The sequence below is a fragment of the Corvus moneduloides genome, chromosome 1 (genome assembly GCF_009650955.1).
Source record: "Corvus moneduloides isolate bCorMon1 chromosome 1, bCorMon1.pri, whole genome shotgun sequence".
NCBI lineage: Eukaryota > Metazoa > Chordata > Aves > Passeriformes > Corvidae > Corvus > Corvus moneduloides.
The window spans coordinates 128,604,333-128,632,062 of NC_045476.1; the positions used below are offsets into that span (position 1 = coordinate 128,604,333).

The 27,730-nt window shown below is 37.2% G+C and overlaps 1 protein-coding gene across 1 annotated transcript in view; it reads right to left on the minus strand.

Annotated features, from left to right (window-relative positions):
• ARFGEF1 (ADP ribosylation factor guanine nucleotide exchange factor 1) overlaps window positions 1–27,730 on the minus strand; it is an 87,230-nt gene that overhangs the window by 37,555 nt on the left and 21,945 nt on the right. The window contains exons 2-10 of the mRNA XM_032127073.1: window positions 23,538–23,568; window positions 19,470–19,626; window positions 18,277–18,423; window positions 11,809–11,988; window positions 10,808–11,081; window positions 10,170–10,283; window positions 9,347–9,510; window positions 8,130–8,263; window positions 4,436–4,670 (exon numbers count right to left, since the gene is read on the minus strand). Of these exons, the coding sequence (XP_031982964.1) occupies window positions 4,436–4,670; window positions 8,130–8,263; window positions 9,347–9,510; window positions 10,170–10,283; window positions 10,808–11,081; window positions 11,809–11,988; window positions 18,277–18,423; window positions 19,470–19,626; window positions 23,538–23,568 (1,436 nt within the window). The remainder of the gene's footprint in view (window positions 1–4,435; window positions 4,671–8,129; window positions 8,264–9,346; window positions 9,511–10,169; window positions 10,284–10,807; window positions 11,082–11,808; window positions 11,989–18,276; window positions 18,424–19,469; window positions 19,627–23,537; window positions 23,569–27,730) is intronic.

Below are 27,730 nucleotides of genomic sequence, written 5' to 3' on the forward strand. Positions count from 1 at the left end.
AAAAAAAAAATCTATTACAAACACAGTCAACTAACTTTGATGGTCCAAATTCTGACGTAAGTCTGAAAGCAGCACTTTAGTGGTATGGGAAATAACAAAAAGGCAAAGAACAGGAGGAAAGGAAGAAATACAACTTATGATTGATACATGCAAATTATGAATTTGAATTATTTACTTATGTACTTCTGCAGTGTTGTCCAGGTTTATTTTCTGTGCATTCAGAACCAGAAGAATTGGGAATAATGACAAATCCTGAAGGACAATTCAGCCTAACAAGAAGCCTAAACTGCTGTTAAGAGTTCATTTGGGATTTTGAAAGAAGAGGTATCACCTCATCACAAAAATATTTTCTCTACAAGATGATGATATTATGGCACAAACTAACAAACAGCTACTTATGCAAATTTGAAGTACTGGACCTTCATTAAAAGGGAAACATCTTGACACAAAAGAATCACTCACAGTACCAGATTATTGGAAGAAGAGTACCAGTCAGGCACAACATGCAGCAATTCCATTAATAGGAAAGCTACTCTTCACTAGAACAGAGATGAGTTTGCCCCGAAATTTCTTTAGTACAGATGCTGTTGTTTGGAATAGAAACTATTTTATCCCCTCCCAATTAGTTCCTCACCAGATCCATCAGCACCATAGGCTGACTAATTCAGCCAAGCTTGCTTAGCAGCTACGATAAGGCTTCTTCTCACTTCTTCTCTGAGCAGCAGCAACTGCTGTAACGGCACATGAACTCAAAACTGAACTGCTACAGGGCATTACATCACTGTTCTGTACTTCTGAGAGCTCAGCTCTTCACAGCCGCTTGTGGCTTCCAAATCCACAGCACACAGTTTTACTAGAGTGCTGCAAAGTCCTAAACCACTCAACTTCTCTTCTCCAACAGCATCACATGAATATCCAAATATATAACTACCCTTGTTTATTTTAATATTGACAGTTCCTTCATAGCACAGAATTTTTACAGAGATTTTTATGCTATTAGCCAGGTAGAGATAAACATAAGGCTATTTCCACTTTAAGTCATATATCTGAGGAAAAACAGCAACATTGACTTTTAGGCAACTTTGGTGGTAAGCTATTTCCTCAAGCAAAATGTGCTCACAATAGTTATATTTTATGGATCTCTTTAGAGAAAAAGAGACACACAGCACAGTGCCAGCTGACTGTCTTAATATGGAAAGCATCCCTATGAAACCTAAGGAGTTCAACACACAATAATTCAAAGACTTGCAAGTGCTTAAACATACTTAAGAGTACTAGGCTGATTTTACCCACAATTTTATGTAACCAGAGAAAGACAAAAATTTAATAAATGTCATGCTGTGAGAAAACCTCAGTTACACATTTGGTGTTTTCTGATTTTTTTACTGAAAGACAGTAGTTTTATATGCTTTCTAGAATCAGCAAAATTATTACTTTTCTGGTAGAAAATTTTATAAAGAAGTCACTGATGAAGCAGAGAAAAAAGTTTCAGGGACAAAAACTAAACCCAAATCTAAGCTAGAAGAGAAAACAGCTGGAAGGTCTGCATACTGTCAAGGCACTTCAGATCTCTATGCCTCCAATGATGCCTTAAAGTGGCTACCTGAAAACAAGAGGCTAGATAAGATTAAGACAATAAAAATAGGTATTTATTTGAAAGGCCTTCAAAGGTACACCTTGGGCAGACATGAGGCTACACCCAAGATGGAGGATGGGTCACGGCTTTTTCACACTTTTCTAAGTTTGGTCCATTTGCATATCAGGGTTAATTCCCCAACTATGATTTCAGTTAATGATGTAATTACCCCAAGTTTGCCCCTCCTCTCAAAGGCTTTAGTTTACATATTTTGGGGTCTGGGATGTGAACTCAGTGTGTCCTTGAGCTCAGGTTCAAACCAGTTTAGGCTGGTTTGTTATGCCTAATCAGCATGAGAGAACAGTAGCTAACAGGCTGTATGAAGTTTCAGAGTTGCATACTAGGCAGTACAGGATCTGAAAAATATAGAAGTTAAAACCTAAGGCATCACCGAGACCAAGCTGACTTCTTGCTTCTGGTGTCACCTTTGGACAAGCGTATCCTGGAATGAAGAACTTCTCAAAACCATAGTGGTGGTTTACATTTCAGCTACATAAAAATGCTGTTTATCGCTATATAGCTTATTCCAATTCACATCATGGAGCTGAGACTTTGTTCCTAATATACTGGAAAACTAAACCAGGAAAGAGCTAATTATTTATTATGTTTGGTCAACTGAAGTATGAGTTTTAAGGCAGCTTATTCACAGTTATGAAAGGGTGGTAATGGTAAATACAGCAAAATAACATTCCAGCTCCTCTGATACCTAGGATTTGATTTGCTCAAATATATTCATTAACCCATTCAGAAATACAGTTACAATACAACTAAGGTACAATTCAAAACTATTTTACTGTCAGAGGGCAGTGTTAGCTAAATAGGTAAGTCAACAGGCCATGGGAGAGTCACTTTCAGCAGAATCTGAAACTATTCTTCTCAAACACGCCACAAAATTCTCACACAGATGAAAAATGCAGCCTCAATCCCAAAATATATAGATTTTGCATATTATAAATCAGAGCATATGGCTCTCCTTACAGCTCCAAGACACAAACTGCATGTGAAGTTATCTACATGTCTACCCACATCTTCAGGATAACCTTTAGGATCAGTAGCTGAAAGAAGAATTCTTAGCTCACAACCAGGAAAAAAAAGAAGTTTCTAGAAACTGCTGTACCCCAAAGATGGGTATCTCAGCAGCATCAAGTTTTTGGTTTTCCTATTCACAAGGAGGAAATGTAGCCCTGATATGTGGTGATGGTCCTAATTCAGCATACTCTACAACCTGCTACAATAGTGTGGGGCATCCTATATCCAGTTTGCCTCATGTCTCTACCATTTTCTGTTTGGAATTTGTAAAAGGCTGGCAGTGATGGAAACCTATCAAATTTCTGTCAGGGAAGCCGACTGCAATGCATTCACCACCTACATGCTGACTTGTAAGCTCTGAACACTTGTAAGCAAGTCCAACACTTTCTGGGAAGCAGGCTGTGGGACTGAGAATGGCTCCACCCAGTCTGTCTGATGTGCCAAACACCGCACATGCACTACATTCTTGTTGAGCACACAGTTGGTCTTGAAACTCTTCAAAATTCATCATGTTTTCAAGGCACATTCAATCATTTCTATCCAATCTATGCTCAGCCATATACTGGAAATCTTATTGTTTCTTCCCCAAAGAAGAATAACCTGGTAAGTGATCAGAACACAATCGTTTTCTGACATGCTACTGTCAAAATGAGGTTCTTCCTCCAAAGCTGCCATAACATATCAACTTGTACAATGACATCCACAGATAAAGATATCCCTGAATTCAAGGTCCTTATAACAGAAAGATTATCAACATTTCTAAGCATCTTTTCACATACTTAAGCTCCACATGGATGGGGCAATCTGTTGGCTTCAGTTTTCACACCTGACTCCCCAAACATAAAATTACTAAAATAAACAACAGGGACACACTGCACACAGCACTACTTTATTCACCACAGAATTAAGATCTTTAACACATGGGACACCACAAGAGGGTATCCATGCGAACAGGACAGAGTCATTCTGAGAAGCTGCTTGTATCTTATGCACAAAGAGCAGATCTCAAGAACAAACTCCACATATAGAATTACAGAATATTCTGAGCTGGAAGGGATCTGCAAGGATCATTGAATCCAACTCTTATGTGAATGGCCCGTATGGGGATACATCTTCCTTTTCCCTATGACTTACTGAAAATTCCCTGACCCACTGAAAATTCACAACGTCTACCAGGACTCAGACAATTTATTGCAAAGAATATGTACTTATCTCCTCTTATAGTCCACAGAGTTAAATTGTGCACACACCTTTAGAGGAAATGAGATAATCTTATTCAGGACATGTATTGACTGAGGCCCTGATAAGCCTTCAGGGAAGTGGCTACAATAATGCAGCAGGTGGGACTTCCCCAGAGAAAGCAATCTGTCCAAGTGACCTCAAAGAGAATCCACAATGCTTTTCATGTCATTAGCTTTTATTCTAAAAATCTTTTGCAAAACCATATATTACACAGTCTTTTCCTAAGTGTATTCATTTTCTTAATTTATAATATGCAGTGCTGGGCTAAGCTTTATTAATTGCAGTATTGAACACTGGTTGAACTTAGGCACAAACCTACTCAATTGTGAGTTTCAGCAACATTCTGTGCCAATACCATGCCACACCCAACAGAAAACTTTAAAATAAGGAAGATCTGGCAAGTCTTACAGAAAAGCTGTGAGTCACAAAGGAAAACAAATTTATTTAAGCAAGACCAAGCTACACAAATATAAACAAATGTTCACTTAACACCTCCCACATATTTAATTAGAAATTAATGTAACATACCTCAATCTGCATCTTTAGATGAGTCTTGAAGTTTGACAGGAGGGTAAGAAATATGGAAAGTGAAAGTTCAAAAACTTCTGGAACTGATGAGACTCCATTTTTTGACAGTGCAACACAAAGGTACTGCTTTATAGCATTAATGAACATCTCATTTGTCCTGAAGACTGGTCCTGCATTTTGCAGAATGGACAGAAGCAACTGCAATGAAAGAATCTTTGATCGCAGTTCATGAGACCTAGAACAAAACAATGCAGCACATCATCCCAGTGTAAGTCATAAAAAATAAAAAACATTCTCTTGAAAAGTCAAAACACACCACAATCATTTTGGAAGTGGAATGTAAATGAGAAAAACTCAAATTTGACATAACCTGTTGCAGAAAGGGTCATAAAAAGATGTTGGTATTTTTTTGTTGAACTGGTCATTTTTCAACCAAGAATGCAAGCAAGACCTTTTTCCAGAAAAGGAAAAATTACTGTTGAACCACTCTCTCTTCTGCACCACAGAACAGCAGCAACAAGAGGCAATGCTGCCCTTTTAGCCAGAGGATGAAGGAGCATTCTGTCCTGTTAAGAGCTTTGGAAGATCCCATCTAAAATCCAGCCCATCTACCAAAGCCTGACTAGTAAAAGGTGGAAATTCCTCCTCCTCCTCTATTTCCACTAGCATGGAGAGAGAGTTGAAGGGTCTATAAAGACAATAGCTGTACTGCCTGACCTACTTCCTGCCAACATTAGAATCTCTTTTCGCAAATACAGCTTTAATCGGTCACTGGGCCCATCCCACTCTGAGAGCAAGTAAGACACATAATGTGCCTATTTTAAGCATGGCAATCACCAAGACACACAACCACAGTGTTGTCAAGTGCTCCACAGTAACATTCTTACAGACTCAAGTAAACTAGAATTCATGTCAGAACAGTGCTACTATATCTGCTCTAAAAACCCCGTAACAAACACAACAAAACAGCCAAAAAACCCTCAAACCGCACACAAAAGAAACATAAAGGAGATCTGCACCTATTAAAATCCAATGCAATAAATAGCATTCCAGGTGAAACCATTCTCTCCTAAGACTCTGGATGCTCCTTCCCACCCCTGCTCATTTCAAAAAAGGCTGTATCTCTTCTCAAGAGCAGGTATAGACACAATTGGCTTTCCCAACAGGAGAGTCCACAGCTTTTATTAAACAACCACCCCTGACAGAGGACAGTTATGAAACACAGGAAACAATGACAGGAAATTTTTCATCCAGTACAGCCCAGATAGAGTAAGGAGTGCTTCAAGTCAATCTGTGACACACAGAGTAGCTGGATATTTGCAATATATCGCAAATACATAAGTTTGATGAAAAAAAAATGTAATTCCAGACTAGCTAAAACCAAAAGTGCTAATTAATATTAAGTATGTTGCAAATAAACTCAATTATTTCTGCCCAACAAAGTGGGACAGGAAAATCAATCTGCAAACATTTCAAACTCAAAATATAATTTCAACAGTAGACTTCTTTTCTGAAGATGCTTTTGAGAAGAAAACAGCCTGTCAAACTGAGTGAGGAACTTGTCCCTCACATTTTTCCTAATGGGCTGCAGGTCAAAGTCAATCCAAAACTGCTCTCTGTAGGAGTTCTTCAAGAAAATGCTTGGTGCTGGCACTGCATGGAAGCTGACATAACAATCTCTTTTAATGCAAAAGGCTTGATTTTGTATCACATGGTACCAGCTGTGCAGACAGCACGGGACCAGACCACACTTTGCTATGGAATGTAAGAATTTAAATATGAAGAGAATTTCAGTCATAAATAAGATATTAAATATTGCCTACTTCCCAGCAAGTGTCAGCTCCTACCTGAAACCCTGACATGCTGACCTCAATTTTTTATGATGTGTAAAGCTCACTTAATTTAGAACAGGCTCAAGGTAAAAACAAAAACCAGCAAGCAAATCTTCGAGCTATTTTCCACTCCCAGCTTATTTTATTCCAGAGAAAAAGGAAACAAAGACATTAACCAGGTTCCCGGGAAGCAAAATGCTCATCTGAACACCCAGACTTGTGATTTTAAGCTAAAGCTTCATGTTCAGTTACCTAAAATTTAAAAATATTTTCATTACAGACTTCATAACAAATTTCATTGAAAATAAGATTTTTAAAGAGGCAGATAAGACTCTTGAAATGCCATAGATATCCTACGCCTCCTCTTCCAATTACAGCATGTTTGTAATAGTTCAAAAAGCCATCAACGCCTCAGAACCACTGATAAATTCTAGGCACTTCTCCAAATATGGGATATGTTCAAATATATTTGCAGTGACTTTTTGTTGCCCTAAATGCCTTTTTCTCCAATTTGTTTTGTATGAAGAACTTCACCAGTTCTAATACAAATATCAAGGACTCCATGGATTCAGATGAGATTCTCCAAGGCCTCAATAGCTATTACTGCTCTTGCAAAGGGAGTTAATCCATTAAAGCCTTTAATAAATGGACAGCTTTAGTCTCAGAGTACTAACTAAAACCACAGGATTTTCATTGCATTTCCTGGAAGACAATTCTCAGACATAGTGAGGGAAACCCTCATGCTTCAGTCTTCATTCTCTAACGTCCTGACTTTCCATAGCGCATCACTAGATAATTTAAAAACATTTCTAGACTAGAACTTCAAACCCTTTTGACTACATTATATCATTTTCAGCTTAATAAATCTATACCACACATCACTGATTAAACTAAATTGTCTTAAAGTTACCTGCTTTAAAAGCCAGACTTGGACCATTAAACCTGATTTTATTTTGAAGAATACCAGGCCTTTCACTGTCATCTGAAATCACACTACAGTTTTAATTTAATCTCTTGGCACTCCTTAGAACAAAAAAGCATTCCTCTTGAAAATTATTAGCAACTGTTACTAACGTGCAAAAAAATGCATATAAATTATACGCATATAAATCCAAGATCAGAAAGCAAACCTTTCTGCTGGCACTCAAACTTAATATTAGCATCTATAGAGAAGAATTTTTATTTGCTTTACAACAATTCTATAAATGCAACTGAAAACAGGGAATCTTCAGTCAGAAAAAACAGCCAAATAAAGACTTTGTTATCAAACGTTTGTGTTTTGATTAAATAGGCTGATAAGAGAGTCCAACCTGAACAAAAGAATGAAACACTGTAACATGAACTTATCATAACCAGTTATCAGCTCCAGGTGAGTAGCTTATATGAAGATGAAGTAGGGCTGAGTATGTGTACTGGATACAAAAATGTGCTGGTTTCAGCTGGTGTAGAGTTAATTTTCTTCCAAGTGGCCGGTACAGGGTTACGTTTTGGATGGTGAGAAATAAGCAAGATATGAAAGAAATTATGGGGCACAACCAGCAATGGTTATGAACCTAGAAGGTATCAAAAGCAGAGCAACATGAGCAAGACCAGAAATACCTGAAGATCTTCTATACAATCCCTTCTGAAAGGCATTATAAACAGCAACTAGGAAGAAAATGCTGTACTTACAGAAGGATAGGTGTTAAGAAACCTCTTAAGAGGTATACAAAAGATACATTAAAACATAAAAGTACTTTTCCAGAGTTTCTAGGTTCTTTTCACCATACCATTAGTTTCTCAGTAACAGGACTTAACAAAAATATTTAAATAACTTATTTTTATTTTCAGATTCATTAGGAAAACTCTTAAATTCTACTTACTTTGGATCTGGCGGTCCATCTGACAGGGGCTTCATGGAGAGTTTACACAGTGACCTGAATACAAGGAAGGCATCCTTTTGTAAAATGTGGGAAAACTTAGCACCAGGGGTAGGTCCTGAAGAATTTCCAGATTCCTAAGGAAGTTAACATATTTCAGTATTCCATTTTGCATCAGCAGCATGTGTAGGGAAATCCCCACCTCTGAGCAATAAGAAGTTAATATATTAAACAAATATAACCGATTCACTTTAGCTTTATGGTCTTAAGACTAAAACAAAACATTCTGCAGTCCAGTTGAAATGAAAGTTACTACTAAAAATTGCCTACTCAGTAAAAAGTCAGAATTAATTAAAGAGTGTCATGAAATTAGGTCAAGTTTAAGTAGAGTAATCTGCAGTGAATTGCTGCCAGGCACTTTTAGTAGATAATTAGTTTAAAAAGACCCTAACACTTGACATTTTAATAGCACATGAATCGTTAACTATCTGTCGCCAGATACATTTGATAAAATTTCTATGGTACAGTAAACACCCCTATTACTAAGTTCTTGCATTCTGTATTACTGTTCCATACTTAAGCAACATGTTTAATGTTAAGTGTTCTATTTGTATGGTCTATGTGACTGTAACTTTTTGAACTTACAATTATTATTCTCAAACCTAATTACTCAGTACACTCTGACAGCAGATACTCTTGGTCAGCTGACAAGTGCATACATGTCACATACAACAGAGGGAGTGTATTTTCACATCTATTTTGTTAAGGAAAATCAAATCCTCTCAGACATGAAACTCTTGATCTGAAATCACTGCATTAAGATCATGCTATCAGCTTGCAATTTCTATTTATTGCTTGAAAAGAGCACATTGAAATTACACAGGCATGTGTATAATTGGCTATATGCTTCACTATGTATATTGAATACTAGCTGAGTACTAGGAGCACTTCAAGAAACAGGAAACTGAGTTCTCCTGGAACAGTGAACTCCATGGGGCTACTAAAAACATGCTGGGATAAAAAAAGACATCACATGAAAAATTTATTCAGAAAAATTTCATTTAAATAGTGCATTGAAGTAGAGTAACATGACTTAATACTTGAAATTCATCTCAGTGACTTTTTAAATGGAGTTATACAAATCACTTTGCACAAGTGTTGGGCAACATTTAAAACATAATACTTTTTTTCAGTATTTGCTAATTTATATCTGCCTTTACCTGAGTATCGTTGGAAGAGACAGATAATCTGTCATCAGGTAAAGATGGTGTATAAGCAACAGAAATTGGAGTCCCTGGAATTCCATTTGCCTGAATGTTTTCACTGTCACTGCCATCCTCTAACGATACAGTTGTGCCATCGCCGCCTGCAGTCCCTTCCACATCTATCAGAAAAGATGTAAAAATTATTAACAAACGTTACATGACATTAAAAATTAAAAAGAGCTTTTAAAACCAACATTTAAATACTAAAATAATCATAAGGAGGAGCTTAAGGCCGAATTTACATGGCATTTCAGAACTATAAAAATTGTAAATACTCAATTCCCACTAACAAAAATTACAGTAAAAAATTTGCTTATAACTTCACATTGCCAGGGTCACCACTCTACCAAGTTTCCAAGAAGTATTGGTATGGGACATCACTCACTAGGACTGAATAGACAATTTCCATCAAACTGAAAAATACAGTGATACACTGCTCCTACAGCGAGAAACCCATTTCTGAAGAGTGTTTATATAGAAACAAAATAAAATAATAATAGAAATTTAAAAAAAACAAAAAGAAAAAACCACCAAGAACTTGTATTTTAAGAGAACATTAGTCTCCAATATAAAGTGTAAATCAGTGTATGAAATCCTGTCCATTTTGCTGTTAAATAATGCACAGCCAAAGTCTGACAGTTGAAACTGTCTTCTTCAGCATGTAAGTCATATTTAATGATAATAAATTTTAGTTAAATACTTGAGAGTGGTAAAATAATTCTTAAGGTCAAGAATCACACCGCAGTTGCTATTGACTAGACAGATATTAATGTAATACCTCCAACTACTATGTTCACCATTTCCTGCACAATACTTTCTACAATTTCTTGTGCCTTCTCTTCACACTCATTGCTTTCACCATCATACGTTCCTCCATCAGCTTTAGAAAGATCTTTATAAAGAAAAACAAACACAAACAAGTATTAATGAGAAACTCCGAAATTAAGAAGGCATTTTGCTTGCACTTAGTATTTCAGAATACAATTACAAGTCTCTTAACAAATGTTTGGATGCTTCAAAAATAGGTATTTGTGGAATGTAAGAATTCCAGCATTTAACCTGTAAACAGCAATTATTCTACAGGCCTGTGCCAACAATAGACATCAATTTTGTAACTACACATACATTAAAACACTGAAAACTTGAGGGTTTTGAGATGTTATTCTCAAAAACTTTCACAACATTACACAGATGCAAAAAAGGAATTTTTGATACAGGCTCCCTACAGAGTGCAGGACTAAAGGATGCTCTTGATGGACAGTGGTAACAAGGACAAATGGGCATTTTGCATTAGTCAGCTACTTGAAAACTTAGGCCTGACTCCAGATTTGGGAGAGAGAAAAAAGACAATCCTCAAGCCTCACTTTTTACAGACTTTTTCCCTCCCTCCATGAAACAGAAATACACACTGATTACTTTCTGCTGCTGTGGCTTGGTCAGCTTCTGTCTGTTCATTTTCAGCACTAGAAATATCAGATCCATTTTCTGCCTCAATATCTTCTTGAAGGTTCTTGTCCACATCATTTGTGCTGTGGTCAAGCTCTCTCTCATGGTCTTTGGACAGCTGATCAGCCTGTGCTGGAATATGTCTCAACTGAGGTGATTCCGGCTCATGATGGCTTACTGGAGACTGCTGGAGATGGTGTTGCTGTCTGTGTCTTTCCTTTTCCATCTGTTTGGCTTCCTGAAGCTACAAAAGCATTTCAAACACACAAGAACTTGACTATCAAAATAAAACAGTAAGATATATGCATTATTTTATAAAGATGACATCTCTATTGTCTCTGCTTATACAGTGCCTTTCTAAAGCTGTAACAGTTTAAGAAAATGCATCTTTGTTTAATTAAAAATAACTTCAGTTATCATGGGATAATCCATTGCAAAAGGGCTGCTTTCCAACTATGCACATAGTTCATACCTTCACTGTCAAAGAAGGGACGACTACACTACATAAACCATACAACAAAGAGTTGTCTGCCCCGCCATAAGGAAGTTCAGGGAGTAGATGTGACAATAAACAAGGAGTGCCTGGAAAAACATCAAGGCAGACTTTTTTTTGTGGTCTCTTGATCTGGAATCCCCAGAAGGGAAGAATTTCTGTGACTTTTCTAATGGATTATGACAACATGTAAAGTCAAACCAAAGCAAGATGTCCTTTGAGGTAAACACATCTATTAAATATAGCAGACCACTATAAGAAGTTTAAAACCTGTACACCACCCCCGCCCCCAAACTCCACATTTTCCACCTCTGTCAGTGTAAAACACAAGAAGAAAAATATCAGATACCAGATTCTTACTTTTCCCCAAAGTGCTCAAGTTAGAAAAGCCAAAAAGCTTTAATAATGATAAAACAAATCTCTCAAGCTGGTTCGCTTTCAAGAGGTAGTTTCTAGATAAAGATACCGAGATACTCACTGCTTGATTTTCCATACGTGCAAAAATGACATTCAGCATTTGTGTTAAAGTGGCCTTGGCTGTAGTTTGATTTATAAGATTTTTGCTTGCTAGGTAGATATTGTAACATGTTCTTACAGCCTGTAGTACTGTTCCTTCGTGGATTTCTATGTGTTGAGATGTTACTGCAGTGAGCAAAGCCTAAATAAACACACACACATATACATTTACCAGTCAAAACATTTATCAACCAAAATGTTTGCAAATTAATAAATACCAAAACTGGATTCCTTCTAAAATATACCTAAATACATATATTGAACTGCAATTATGTTTTCCTACATACTCTTGTAGCCATAGTGGAAAATCATATTTACCAGTTACATAAAACTGAGAGTTTTTAATCAACATAGCTGAGAATTACGTGTTTCATAGCCTGTAACAGCAAGAAGTAACCAATGGAGCCATCAGAGAGGTAGCTTATAGAAGTTATCCTCAAGTTTTCTAGACACAAAACAGGAACAGACTACCTGTTAAAGCCTGGAAGGGAAGCCAAAGGATCCAAAAGCTGTTTTAGAAATAAATGTAAATGTGATGAACAAAGACTGAGATTAGACAGCTACAGTAAGACAACTTCCCTTTATAAAAGTTTTTTTTTTTTTGGTAGATGCTAGAATATTGTGTTGCCCCCTATGTAGAAATTAACTTATTTCTTCCTGTTTGTGCTAAGATCGGCTTCTCTTTAAGAAAAAAAGCACATAAATCTCTGAAAGATCAGATAACAGAAGTAAGGAACAAATTATCTCTATGTGAGGCAGAGGCAGGCTGGATTAAAAGGCAGAAATAGAGGCAGATGAAACCTGAGGACAGGGTTTGAAAACATTGTCAGAGATTGTGTTGGAGAGTGGAAAGAAAGGCAAAGAGCCTGGTTTGCCACTGTTTATATTCATCACTGTAATCCAGTAGAAGTAATGAGGGAATTTTGAGCATTAAAAACTTTGTCAAAGTTATCATGTAATGGGATGTTTAGGGTAAGAAAAAAAGAACTGGAAGCACTAGAAAGCTCCTACTTTTTAAAATTTATCACAGTTAAAAGTTATTTCAAGTGTTGGGTAATTTACTCATCAAACCACACCTCACATCTCTTACTGACATTGTCAGAACTTCTATACACACAAGGCACCAAGAAGTGGAGAAGTAGTATCCATCACTCAGTCAAACCCCTTAAAAAGTAAAGTCAGTCACTCTTGAAAACAAGCTGAACAAGTGGATCCCAGGCATAAACAGCTATTTTTCCCAAACCACTACTGTCTGGACCCAATACAGTACATATTTAGATTTAATTAATATTTCTTTCACTCATTTACAAGTTATACAACTGACACATGTACACAAACACTTAATACACCAGCTTAAGAACCACCTACAGCTTCTCTCTTGGAAGACAGGGTCTCCTGCAGCTGAGCACTTAGGACACTAACGAAAAGGTGTAGGGGGATCAAGTCTTCATCTCTGGTTCTAGAGATGTCATTCATGAAGTTACTCCTTTGTGTCACCTTCTCTCTCCTTCTGAGAGAAGCTGACAAGAAGCTGATACTTGAAAATCCAATTTTAACTTCCACCTCAGTTCAGTGAAGTCTTACAACGTTTTTTCCCCAACTTTTAATAATAGAAAGGAGAGCCAGCTAGTAGAGAAAGGTGACAAGACTACAGGTAGACTATGTGCTCTTTTGTTTTAATTGGCTTAACAGCTTTAATTTCCTAAGTTTTTTTCAGTATGCTTGTTATGAATACTAGAGCCTGGTTCTCTTCACACCACCTAATTATTAGTGTGGAGGCAAAGAAACACTTCAAATACACACAGAGACAGATCTCCTTAATATATTAATCCAAATTCACTGAATAACATTTCCCGTGCAGACTGAGGAATCAGGCTTTCTACAGGGCATCTCCCTGCGGATATCAAACTATAGAAGAGTTTACAGAGCTCTTGACAGTCACTTTGGGTTTCTTTCCTTCCCAGGCACTAGATACTAATCTTAATGACTACCATACACATTTGCAAACTGATAAGCATTTTTAGCTTTGATCTCTTGCTAATATCTTCCCTCTTCCCTACAGTTTAGAGCCATCCTCAGGCTATTAGTCATTCTAACTTCAAATCCCAGTGCCATTTCTCTTCCACTACTATGACAATCCAGTAGAAATACAAGAATGAACACAAGACAGAAAGTATTTTACAATTGCTTTCTGAACATCCTTCCCTCCTGACAGCTTCTATTTAGGGCTCGATTTGATGATATACCCTAAACAACATCACCTGATTCTCTATCATAAAAGAGTATATAATTATCGCAATGGCACGACAACTAACCCTGAGAAACCACAGCTTATGATCAGGAGTGGCAGTACTGCTCCTCTGAAAGCCTTGTGAATTCATACATTAGAAAAATAAACCCTTTCTCATTTTAGTACTTTTCTTCATGTTGCTCCCCAGCCTTACTCTGTGACCAAACAGCTACTATGTCCAACACAAGGAAGAAGAGAGGGGTGACAGCTGAATAGAGGACAATCACCTCAGCCCCCAGTGAAGCAGGGTTACACAAAATCTGAAACTGCTACACAACACTTGTCCTTGAGAGGTGGAGTAACAAAAGCTCTGCCTTCCTCCCAACCACACACTCTTACTGCTTACTTTGCAACAGGTCCAGGGCATGAAGCCACCTGTGCTATTTTAACAGCAACTCATCAGTACAAAAGCTTGAGAACAAAAGCACCCACTGGTGGTTCTCTGGTGTTTAGTTTTGGGATTTTGTTTTGTTTTAAAAGTGATTTCAGTAGATGCAGAGTATTAAATACTTGCTAGGACAAGGGATGGGGTAAGGGCAAAAATACCAACAGCCAACAAGCCTTCCTTGCCCTAAAACTACTGGCTACCATCCTGACTGTGAGTTTGTTTCCTTATGCTTTCCCTCCAGTCCTTTATACCTATTGTTCTGTGTTTGAGAAAGACCCTACTGTTCTGTGCTGCCACCTACTTACTATAAATAAAGCTCATTCATTTTTATGAACAACCACTGGATGGCTTTGGGAAAGGAGAAGAATCTCCAGGATAACTTCCTGAGTTACAGATTATCTTATCTTTGTGTGACACCCACAATACTTTTTCTTTTAGCCTGAAGCATGTTTGCCAAGTGAATTTTCTATTATTTAAAACAAATGTATTAGAACAGTTCTGGAAGTATCATGCCTTGTGAGGCAAAACGAATGTAATTTTAAAAGTAAACTAAATTAACAATAATCCTCTACTAAAAACATCCAGCATCCAACTTAACTCTAAACTTTTGATTCCTCTCACACTGAATATTCTATAATATCAGCATGGTTGCAGCAAAATAATGTGACTACGACCAGGACAACAATTTTCAGCTCAGGGTCAGTTTTGTCTTCCTCTCAGCCAACTCTGACCATCTTATCTTTGGAAGATTTACGACACAGTACAGCTGTCATCTGATCAGCACAGGCTTACTTTGTCTTAATTTCATAATTCAGTTGCCTGGAAACTCTCGAGTACTTGGAACAGCACATAAAACAGAGTAGCCCTAGCTCCTCTCTCTAGTGTTAATTAGCTACTGGAACCACATAATTCTGTTTCCTTTGAGAGGGTCTACAGGGTTATTTTCAACAATAATTTTTGTTTTAACTTAACTTGAAGTCCAAACATTTCCTTATCACAAAATAATGTGTTAGTATGGACTGACTTTTGAAAAAACACAGGAAACTGAACTTAAACCACAAAACAACAAATACATCAAATAACCTTCATAGATAAATAATTTTTGAATTTAAGTGACACTAAAAAAAGAGTCACTAATTAACATTCAGCTTTTCAGACTACAGCTATTGAGCACACGTAATAATCTTTCTCTGCCAAACATTAGGAAGTTAAGCTGTAAAAGTACCTAGATAGTAGCCAATACTTTCCATACGACAAACTAAGGAAAGAAAACACGTGAGTGTCAACAGCTGATATCATGTCCCATCCTGCATCCTCATCCCTGTTCCTTCTTTACAGATTTAAAAAAAAAATACAAGTTTTGTCATAATTTTAGTTCTTCAGGCACCAAAAGGCCAGAAAACATGTAAACAGAACTTCAAGACCTCTGCAACCGTCAGTGCAAGTCTGCACTCACACCACAAATGCCACAGCAGCTGTAGGAAAGCAAGCCTGGAGGCAGAAAGATTCAATCAAGCGATGTTATTTCAAACAATTTGAATAAACCACTTTCAATTGCATCAGCAGTCTAATTACTTGCATTGTTTCTGCCACAACAATCCCCACTACAACAGCTACACAAGAAAGTTGCATGGCTTCACATCAGAATTACACTAAATCAAACTAAACTACAAGGCAAAGGAAGGAAAGGCCAACGTCCCAGTCTGGTTCATCACGGAGTCTGCAGATGAAGAACAAGGGCATTACAGAGAACATGCAAGCGAAAATAGGAGCAGAAAAATTTAACTGGCCTCTATCAAAACTACTGCAGAACATGACTCTAGAGCTTAGATAACGAAAAAAAGACAAATTATACTCCTCGGTGTCACCAAGATTATTTCCCTGGCAGTCAGGAGAAAGGGATTTTCAGAATGCCTAAGTGGCTCTGGTAGCTGGGAACTGGCTTAAGATGACTCCACCCCTGGAAAGCCACCCAGTTAACGAGGAAACAGCACTGCATGTTAACTCTTACCCCATGATGGCTCCCAGATCCCAGAGTGAGGGCTGCACGCTATGCAAGGGCCACCCATTCTGCATGCAGAACCAAGACAATCCTCCAGAGAGGAAGGTGTCCAAGTGACCAAAGTTCTTATCTTTCACCGTGGTCTTGGTGAAGCAGCTGCCCTGTGGGAGTGCCACTTATGTTGTGGGTAACAGCCTGGGAACACCAGCACAAAAAAGCAGGAGATCCAGGTCCGCTACCTTCTATCTCCCTGATGGAATTAAAATTCTTCAGACACCATACTAATCACCAGAACCACAGAAGAGTCTAAGAAGATATATGATCCATCCTTCAAAACATACTGGAGAAGCAGGGTCCACATTCATCTCAGAACTGAAGGGTTATGAAGCCTAAGAGAATATGACTGACTTAGCAGTTTCATTGTTCTTCAAAAGCCAAAACTTCTGGTCTTTGCCAAGGTTACTTAAAATTTTCAAGCTTTTTATAGTGTTCAGTGTATTGGACAAAGATGGAGTCAAAGTCAAAACAGTACTCTCCACTTTCCCAGTTGCTCTAACATGGAAATCAGCTAAATTTAAACAGTGAAAAAATTAAGGCACTAAATTTTACAAGCATTTTACAATTGTTGAATAATTTACTTTCTCAACTGTTCTACTGGACAGAAGGAGTATTATCTCTTAAAGCCCCTTCAGGCGGGGAGAACTGGAATAAGAAAGCATTCAGAGAGATGGTATTACAGTGAGAGAGAGAGTTATAATAGTTTCAGCCACTGAAAGTTTAAATCAATGAAAACTTTGGTTTGCAGGATGAAAAACATCTTAAACGCTTGGGCAAAACAAAACAACAAATCTAGAAAACGGCAGCATGAACCAACATTTGTAACAACCATTTGCTGGAGAAGTGGAGTGCAAAAAAGGAACAGGGAAGGTTTGAGCTATGAAAAGGAAGAGAAGAACAAACTATGTTCTTTGCACTAAAACAAGTAAATACAGTCTGCAAGAAAACCCAATGCCTCAGGATACGTATGCACAAGATTATGAGGTAACAAACACTCCATTTCTCTTAATTAACTTCAATTGCCTTCTTCACTGCCGCTCACCATTGCAGCCATTCAAAGACTGCTGTTACAGGAGCAGGGTACCACATTTCCACTAGGCAGCTAAATTCTAGTACTTGGCATAGCAATTTCCTGAAACAAATACCCATAATTAATGGCTGCAATCAGGAAACAGGTTCCCCAGAAACATTTGTACAAACTCCACATGCAACAGTTATATATATAGCCTGTGGAAAGAAACCCTGGACCTCCTTCAAGCAAGTGTATGACACAGCAGCACAAAGCTACCATGGTAATGTCCAACTGCCAGGTCTAATTGCATTTTATCAACCAATTCCAAAACGGATTTTAAAATCTGCTGCTTAATTAACATTTCCCCCACTGGGAGTGCAGGATTGTTTGACAGTAATTCCTCACAATTAGAGGCTCCAAAGGTCTACTGTGAATGAATTTCAGCCAGTAGTCTATGTACAAGACTTGAGGCCATAACCATGAGTTTGCCCAAAATGCAGTGGGCGAAATTAGGGGAAGGGCACAGGATAGGGAGTTTCCACCTCCAAGAAACAGGATCAAGAAAATATTTTAACACTACCACGACATTTACAAAATAAGCGCTTCTGCTTTTGAACTCTGAGATCATTAATATCTTCCTGCTGCCACAACTATAAATATAGGAAGTATTAAACATGTTACCTTTATTATTTGTAGCTGAACCCCTTCGTCTGTTTGAGGGCCTTGAAAACAGCCACATATTGTCTCGATAATTCTATCAATTAGTTTTTTTCCTGGAGCTGTACTGTCTGGAGCATTGCCTGTCAAGTGCCCATATGCTATAAGTTTCTGGAGAGAAGAGAAAAACCCATGTAAATAAGAGCTTAAAAAATTAAGCCAGCTTTTTGTTAGAATAAATAAATTCACTTGATATTTCTAACTTGCACAGAATAATTAAAACAGCACATTTTACCCCATGTATCATAAAACATCAAGGATTTTTTTACATATCCTTCAGATTTATTAAATTTTCACTCAGCAACTGCTGTAAGTTTGTCAGCAAGTTTAACATTAAAGGTTTTGTTTATCAGTTAACAATATTTTAAAACAATCAGGATTCTAAAAACTAACTCACATCACACAAGTCTTCATATGTAGTCAACACACAAATGTTTTTCATACCAGATAAACCAGCTGCAAATACTTTCTATTTGAGCTAATAGCTAGTGTTCTGTTTTTAAGTGTTTCTTCTGTTTTCAAGTGTTCTAGTATCCTTTGCTTTCCCTAGGTCTTCAATACTTAGAAATGGAATTTATTACAAAATTAGTAGAATCCTCTTCTGAACACTTTAGGCACAAGAGTATTTGTAAATCCCCATGCTTCACAGAGCAGCATCATGGTATGAGAGCAGGCCAGGCACGCATGTGCCTGTGACTGTAAACGGAGTTCACTGTTGGGCTACTCTGGTGGAATGAATGGCTAAATACAACGCTGCAGAATTTCTTCTGAAAACATTACAGGAGCCACAGAGTTTTGAGAGACTAGAGTCAAACTGAAAATAATTTATTGCAGTTATAAATAGCATAAAATGAATTTGCTAATGCTATACCTGCTTTGCTAGCTCAACACATATTTAAACACACGGAAATAGGTAGCTGTACATAATATCCTAACAGGTAACTGTGGTAAACCATATATACACAAAGAAACACATACATAAACTACAAAAATAAGGCATATATTCATCTTTTGTGAGAAATACATTCTATTTGGCTGTGTGTGCAATCAAGTAAAATAATAAAAACCCATTATGTTAATTATCACATATAACTGTACTCCCCCTCCAAAGCAACAGGATTTCACAGTTGATAGTTAAAGCTCATCTTCATACAGACCTGTAAACAATCTAGAGATGTACTGACAATCCTGGGGCACTTGGACTGGCATGCCAATTCAAATGGTAGGAAGTATTTGTCCGCTTCAATGAAGCTTGTCTTTGATTTCACAGGTGGAAGAGTGCTTGAACCAGACTTTGCTTCTCCATGAGGGGGACTAAACAGAGTGACTGTATTAGAATACTGTAAAGTGATCACATTAATAGTTCTCACCACCATAATGTTTATGAATGAAATAAAATATCAAGAAAATTAATGTTAGGAAAGACTAACTTCTAACAACAGTAATACATAAAGTATTGTTAACACCTTTTATACTTCATGGCTCCTTTGTGGAGCAGGCAAATTGACCCATCTGCACTCTATAGGGATATTCAGTGGTACGTGCTGGTTTGGAGGCATAGACCTGTTTCCTGTCAAATACCAAAGGACTCCCCTTACTAGACTTCCAAAAGCAATACACTAACAAAACAAAACAAAGCAAAACAAGCTGAACCTTTATCTTAATCTCGGCTTCAGGTAACACCACTTAATTTAAGAGTTCAGTGGTTACCAATGTATCGCACTTGGGTAAATTATCTGAAATTACTAACTGTACAAAAGCAAGAAAATTATGAGCTGTTCAAGTTTTATTGATTACAGCACTTTTAGAAAGGTTGTGCTCAGTAATACTTACCACAAAGGGATAATTAAGAATGGGTCATTTTTCACTAATTTCAGTGCATCAATGCAGTTTGACTTTGGCTCAAAGCCAGATGTTCTGATTTTTCATTTCACAGAATAACTCATCACCTTTACATAAAGCATTCCTAACCTTTTTTGTGCACACATAGGTATCTTTAGATAAAAGGTAAACTACGCTATCTTACACAGACTTGATAAGCAGTATTAAAAAAAGTGAAAAACGTCATAGTCTGCAGTGAAGGCTTACAGAATTCTTGCAGTAGTTCAAATAGATCTTTATAGAACAACTTCATTCAAATACAGCTCCTATGTATGTTCCAAATTAAATCAGATGCTTCAAGGAATGCATTCAATTTCATGTTCCTGAAGTAGAAGATGAACTGCTAAGAGTTTATTATAAATCCAAATCATGATTGCAGTCCCATGCATTATGGAGTGGGCCTTAAACTAATCAATATAAATTAGTTTCAGCTTTTCAAGAAGCAGGCTGGATTGTGCTGGAGATGGTATCTGTCACCACATTCAAACAGATCTTGTTTAGGCTGCTTAAAAAGGGCACCCAAATTCTAAGTCTTAAGAGTAAATAATTAGTATTAAGACGCTACTTTTTACTGACTAAATCTCTTTCAAAGGTTTAAGAATTTATCCCTTCACGTTTTTTCCTGAAAAAAAGCAGAGGTTTGTTTTTCTGTTGGATGCACAACTTTATTTACTGCCCTGTACTGTTTTGCTGGAAGCAGAGCTCTTTTGAACAACACCCTAATCAGGTAAGTTGCAGAGGAAGTACATGACTCTTCTGTGTTCTTAAACCTCTCTGATATTCCTATAAAAGCTTTACTCTGAGGAATGAAAGGACAGTTATCTGTTTCTTATGTCTTATGACAAGACTGTTCCTCATCTAGTGATTATGTCCATTGAAACCATTAAAATTAAGTTAAAAAGAGCACTCTGGAAATAAACCTAGAATTGTTCAAAACAAGGAGCAGGCCATGATGAGATTCCAAAAATGAAGAACCCATACCACAGCAAGCTACTGCATAAGCCTGGAGTGCCTCTTAATTCTCTTAATTGAAAGCTATTTTAAAATGGGCAAGATATTAAATATGGAAGATGATGCACATTCGTCTCTGGACAAGCAACTCAGTAAGCTCATCACACTGCTCATGATGTAAGGGAAGGGGATAGCAGGGAGGAGAGAAGAGAAACTCAAAAGGACTTTTCTGCTTAATGTCAGTGAATTGCTTTGAAACCCAGAAATTATCCCCAAAACCTTCTTCCACCAAGGCATCTACAAAGCATGGGAATTATGAAATATGCTGATATTTATGCATTAGCCATAGAGAAAGGTTAAGGTATGTATCAAACAATGGATTTGGAAAATTATTTTGGCAGCATTTGCTGTGTAATGGTTACATAAATCAGCTCGTACTTTTCTATTCCCTTCCCCTCCACCCCACCATCAAATACCAGTTCTGTTTAAAAAACAAATAGCAGAACAAAAGGAGCTGTTGTCCATGCAAAATTTCTGGAAAGTGGAAATGTGGATCCTGTTCTTCAGTGCATTCCAGGTTAACTGAGATCAGTTACCTTGAACAGGGACTGGAAAAATTTAAAGACTCATCATTAGAAATCCCTTATTAGGGTATTTGAATCTCAATTACAGAAGTAAGAACCTGAAAATAATTTAATAGACTAAGAAGTTTCTCTATTCTAGGGCCTAGAAAAACAGTACATTCTACTGCACCTAAAAAATTTGACTCTACAGTAAGAATAGAGAAGTCCATTAAGGGTTTCCAAGTCCAGCAAAGCCTTCACAGCAGCAAAATGCTATTGTCAAAATAAAGACAGCACTGAAGAAATCAAAATCTATTTAAAAAATGCATATAGGAAGATAAGACATACACATTCTTCCCTCCAAAAAATCACAACTTCAGACATTAATAGGGCAGAAATTATGCACCTGAAGTCCAGAAATGGCTCAACCATATTTGTAGAAATGATTTTAATTCTGTGGTCTCATTAGTTTTAGCATGGTATTTAACTACAGGACCGGATATTACTTTTCCATATTCAGTGCCCAGAACAAATATCTCTCACTGAATATTTAATGTAAAGCATTTTTTCTTATCATGCTTCACAATGTGGACTTCTGCTTTATTTATACCACTCTAAGAAAAACCTATTATAAATTCACATTATTATTTTCTGAGACAATCTTGTACTGCTGGATGCAACATTTTCTAAGCACTACATCAATATTCAATTTATTTTTACAATCTTACTATGAGCTCATTGTCTTGACTTTATTTTGCTGGTGGAAAGCAAATCACAGTCTCAATCAGATGCACCCACTAAGTTTTATGTGCCCAATTTGGTAAGATGGAAGACTAAATTTTTCAGCATATTTGATATTAAGTTTTCCTTTACATCTTCTGAAACAAAGTTCCCACTGACTTTATTCCAGCTAGAAGTGATTCTATTTTCCAAACCAAAATTGTAGATTTCTGCTCAAATATGCAGGAGATGAAGGAGAAATCATTAACATCCAACTCTGACAGCTGTGGTTTAAATGATTTGCCGAAACCCAAAATCCAGTTACAGGGCAGAACAGAGATCCCCAAGCAGTACCCATCTGCTTAAGAACACTTTCATCCTCAGTTTCACCCACTGATCCAATTCTTTCAACAAGTGGTATGAGCAGTCCTCACCACACGGCCCTGACTCAGAGTTAGCAATGTACACTGCGTAAGAAGACGATCCTGTGGACCATGTAATGAAATACCAGTATGATATTCCACAGCTTAGCAATACTTAAAAGTTTGTTGGCAGCAAAGGACTGCTGAATGTCCATTTTTGGTTTTACCTTCACATGCAGAGGAACTGCTTCACAAATCTACACCTATTCCCTAGCAAGGTCCTTTCCAGACACTATCTTTTCCAGTTACATTACTTTTCTCTGCTCATTCCCACTTCCTCACCCCAGTCTCCTCCCACTGATCACTCACTTCAAGTCTTATCTGCAATCTTCCCCCTTCTCTGAATCTACTTCAAGGCTCTTCCACCGATACACTGAAAGAAATTTCTGTGCCATCGACAAAGATATTTTCCAACTTTGATCCCCATTTCCTATGCGGCCTGGCCAGACAGTACCACCCTGCTCCCTCTAAGCTACCTTCTGCTGCTTCTCCCAAGCCCCATGCCTTGCACCAGAACAGCCAGCCACATAAAGGAACACTACCTGTACATTTCCAGATACCACCAACTACCCAAAATATGTTGAAAATGCTTTTCCAAGTAAGCCCATACTCCCCGTGCAGAATAAGTATGGTACACATTTTAAGATGTTAAAAGCACTATCACTTAATACAATGAACTATCACATACCTTTGCTTTTCTGTTTCAGCCTTTATTTCCTCTGTAAAATGAAACAAAGGCATAGTTATAGAAATGGTATCATAAGCACATATATAAAATTAAATAACAGAAAACTACTGGAAAACAAAACTATTTAGGCAAACATTTGAAACCAGGATTATTATAAAACAGAAAATACATGCTTACAGTTTCCTAAGTACCTCTACTTTCCACCTGCATTGATTGCAAACTGTATCATAAGTACTTTGCAAATCTGTATTCAAAACTGGATGCTGAGATTTGCATCCAGTCATGCCAGCTAAACATCACATCCCTGGAATGCTTCAGTGAAGACACTGGCCAGCTCTTTCACAGCTGACGTATATGTTAATAATACGGAAAACACAAGCATTATTAGAACTATCAATTTACCCATGAAGTATATAAGGTATATACTATTGATAAACACAGATTATACACAAACACAACCAACCAATCCATCACTGCTAGTTCTTATATGAAATCTTAATGACCAATTATCACCCTTGGTTTTAAACAGTGTTAGATACCACAGTAATGACTAAGGGAGAGGAAAAAAGTGTAGCACCTCTGTTTCATACTATTTCAAGCAAATTTTTAACAATACATTTTCAAAATAATTTTAAATTACTGGAACTTATTTTAGGAAGCATCTTTGATTCAAGACTAGTCTTGTCTATTCTCTAGTCATTTTGCATGCTTAAATCATGGGGAATTTCATAAAGCCTAGGTTTTCCAGTGCTGAAGCAATACATATTTGAAATAAACTGTACAGGATCATGAATGAATATATATTTGTGTGTGTGTGTTTTTAAGAAATCCTCTCAGGAGATCTATTCCAGTATCAAGTCCTGTTCAAACATGCAAAACCATAATCAACTAAACCAAACACTTTACTTTGGTTTTTGTATATAAGCCTTAAACTAGTGGCATGGACTGATTCTGACAAAAACCACACCAACTTAATATTTCTAACTAAGCTCCCACGTAGGAAAAACACACTTTGTCTGCATCCTACCCTTCATTTATCATTTCACATGGTCATACTGATTCACTTACCTAACACAGCTTCTCATGCTTGGTATTTTATCACAGATCACTAGCAGCAAATACATTTACTAACTGACTTTCCCAACATCAAGAAAACTAAACATATGGAATGCACATCAACTTAAAATCTACATCTTATTTCTGGTAAGACTGATGTTCATATTTACCCCCAGTAAGCCCCAGAGGTTAGGTTCAGCAGTTCATCCCAGGAACAGCTACTCCAGAAGCTGATCAAATCTGAGCTGCTACCCAGGACTAGACAAAACACGAAAATAATTCCATATTCCAGACACTATGCATTCCTCAGTAAGTAACAATAAAACTCATAGTCAGCAATGTTTCAGTAAAGTGTACCTTCCTCCCAGATTATGACATTCAATCCTTTTACTTGCTTGAAGACAAACTCCTGACCAACAGAAAGGAGAAGAAACTCTCTTCCTCCCTTCCAGCATCTTCATACCTTCCATTATTTTACCTCTCACTTTAGCATACACACTCAGGAACTCTGCTCCCTGAGATACTCTGAAGTCTGTCCATCAGACAACATTATCAACCAAAAGATAAAACTGAACTGCTTCTGAGTTTAAAGTTTCCAACAAAACTGACCAGAAGTAAAAAACTTACAGAAGTCTCAATCTAATGAAATGTTACTACCATTTCAAGCAGCATTGCCTCAGTCTATCAATGTGAAACTACTGATTTTATAACCTTTGTTAAATAAAAAGAAAGGTTCTTACAGTGGCTGATGTAAATTATTTTTACAAGACTAAAATATTTGTAATTGCAGAGAAGGATGATATGATACTATTAGTATGAATGAGGTAAACCAGCAGACTTGAACCTTACTTTTACCCTTGAGAACAGAGGAAACCTAATTTCTTTCACTGTCTGATTGCTCCCTCTGCTCTCCAAGCCAGAACACAAGTTAATCACAGTACAATTTCACTGTCATGTATCAACCACATCCAGTAGGAAGCATACAAAAATTCAAGAAGCATTATCAGCAGAAAACCAGATCATAATAAAGGTAACTAACAATTCTCATGCTAGATAAATAATCTGTTAAAAGACAATGAACCAGAACACCGACCAATGCATTCTTTTAAATGGGAAAAAGTAATCCCTGCAGAACTAAAAATTAGCTAGAAAAGAATGATTAAGCCAGGCTTGAAAACATTCCTTATTTTGCTCTCCCTCTCTCCAAACACACAACTGAAACTGCAGCAGAGAGGATCTAAGAGCTGGAAAAGCTTATTATCTCAGAATCACCATTCATTCTGGAAGGGAAGAAATAAAGACGATGTAAGATGCTGAAACAAGGGATGAAAACTGTAGGGAAGGACAACAGCTTCCTGTGTATTATCTGTGATGCAAACACAGATTACTACAAAAAATAGCTCCGATTATTCTATGGCAGAGAAACAATCACGTGTGCTAAAATGGAACTAACTGCAATTATTTAAAAGTGCAGCAGAAATGACAAAATAAAACCCCTCTGAATCTCCCATTGACACACAGCTCCAGAAGATCTCTTTACACATCTCTATCACAGAATTAATGGAAATACATGAAGCTTTTGCCCACAGAAGCTAGAGCTGATCACAGAGATAAATTATTTTCCAGTTTTCCAATGGTATGCATCAACTTTTTCACCAAGCAGGTAAAATGAATCACGTACATGAGTTTCAACATTTTCCATTTCATCTACACTTCTACAGGCCATTGTAATTTCAAAGAAATCTCTGAAAATGTCTAAGACCTTTGTTGTTGGTTTTGGCTGGGTTAGAGCTAATTTTCTTCACAGTAGGTTGTATATGGTGCTGTGTTTTGGATTTGTGCTGGAAGCACTGTTGATAATTCAGGAATGTTTTAGTTATTGCTGAGCAGCGCTTACAGAGAGTCAATGCCTTTTTCAGTTTCTCACTCCACCCCACCAGCGAGCAGGTTGGGGATACCCAAGGACTTGGGAGAGGACAGACCCACAATAGCCAACCCCTACAGACCATAGGGATATTCCATTCCACAGGGTGTCACACTCAGAAATAAAAAACTAGGGCACGAGGTGTGTGTGCAGCTTGCCTGTTGCTGACTGGCTGGTAATTGGTCACCTGCTGGTGAGCTCCTGCTTTTTTTTTTGCATCACACATGTTTCTTGGGTTTGATTTTCATTGTCATTTCTCCCTCTTTTCTTTTTTCTTTTTTTTTAATTAACCTATCTTTATCTCAACCCAAAGTTTTTGCACTTTTACCCTTTCACTTCTCTCTTTGATACAAGCCAGTGAGAGGCTGTGTAGGGCTTAGTTGCTGGCCAGAGATAAACCATCACAACAGGCATTCATAATTTCATTCTCACCTCTCCAGCTTTAATTCACTCCTTTAACATGTCATTTGAACTTCAGACTGCTCATAGTTTTTATTAAAAACCAAGCTAGTTTCCAGTTTTCTCCTTCTTCCTTTGACACCTTATAACCAGCTAATCTCATTTACAACTATAAAATCAACAAATCTCTCTGTAATGACAGTGAGTACCACCAAACAGCAACATCAAAATGGCCAAGTAGGTCAGGCAGGTGTTGTGGGCAATACTGGATTATAACACTGAACAAAACTCCAACTTAAGACTAATTCATTGTTTACCCTTCTGTACCAATTCAAAGTATGATTTAAACGTTAACTGCATTGAAGGGCATCTCTAATAACCTAAATTTCAAGTGGGTATCTTTAGGTATTATTTCCTTCTGATTACCTAAATATGCTGTCATACTAAGTGAAGTATAAATATTCTAGAGTTATACTTTGGCAGAAATCAAGGATTACATTCTCATCAGGTAAGGAATAATTAAACTGTTACCTTTAGGAACACTACAGAGAGCTAAGTTCTATGATATCAACATCAAACTGTACATTAGATTACTGGAGAAAGAATTCTTATGGAACTTGCTATTGGGAAAAATGCAAACTATTTACCATAAAGTGGAAAAATACTTTACAAGTTCATTACAAAATATTATGCTAGGTAAACCCCACACACCTAAAAGTATTTAATATATCTCTCATTCTGTTTTTTCATTCTTGCATCAGAATTGTATTCAAGAACAAGTACATATTGCATTCCCATTATACTGTATTCTAAA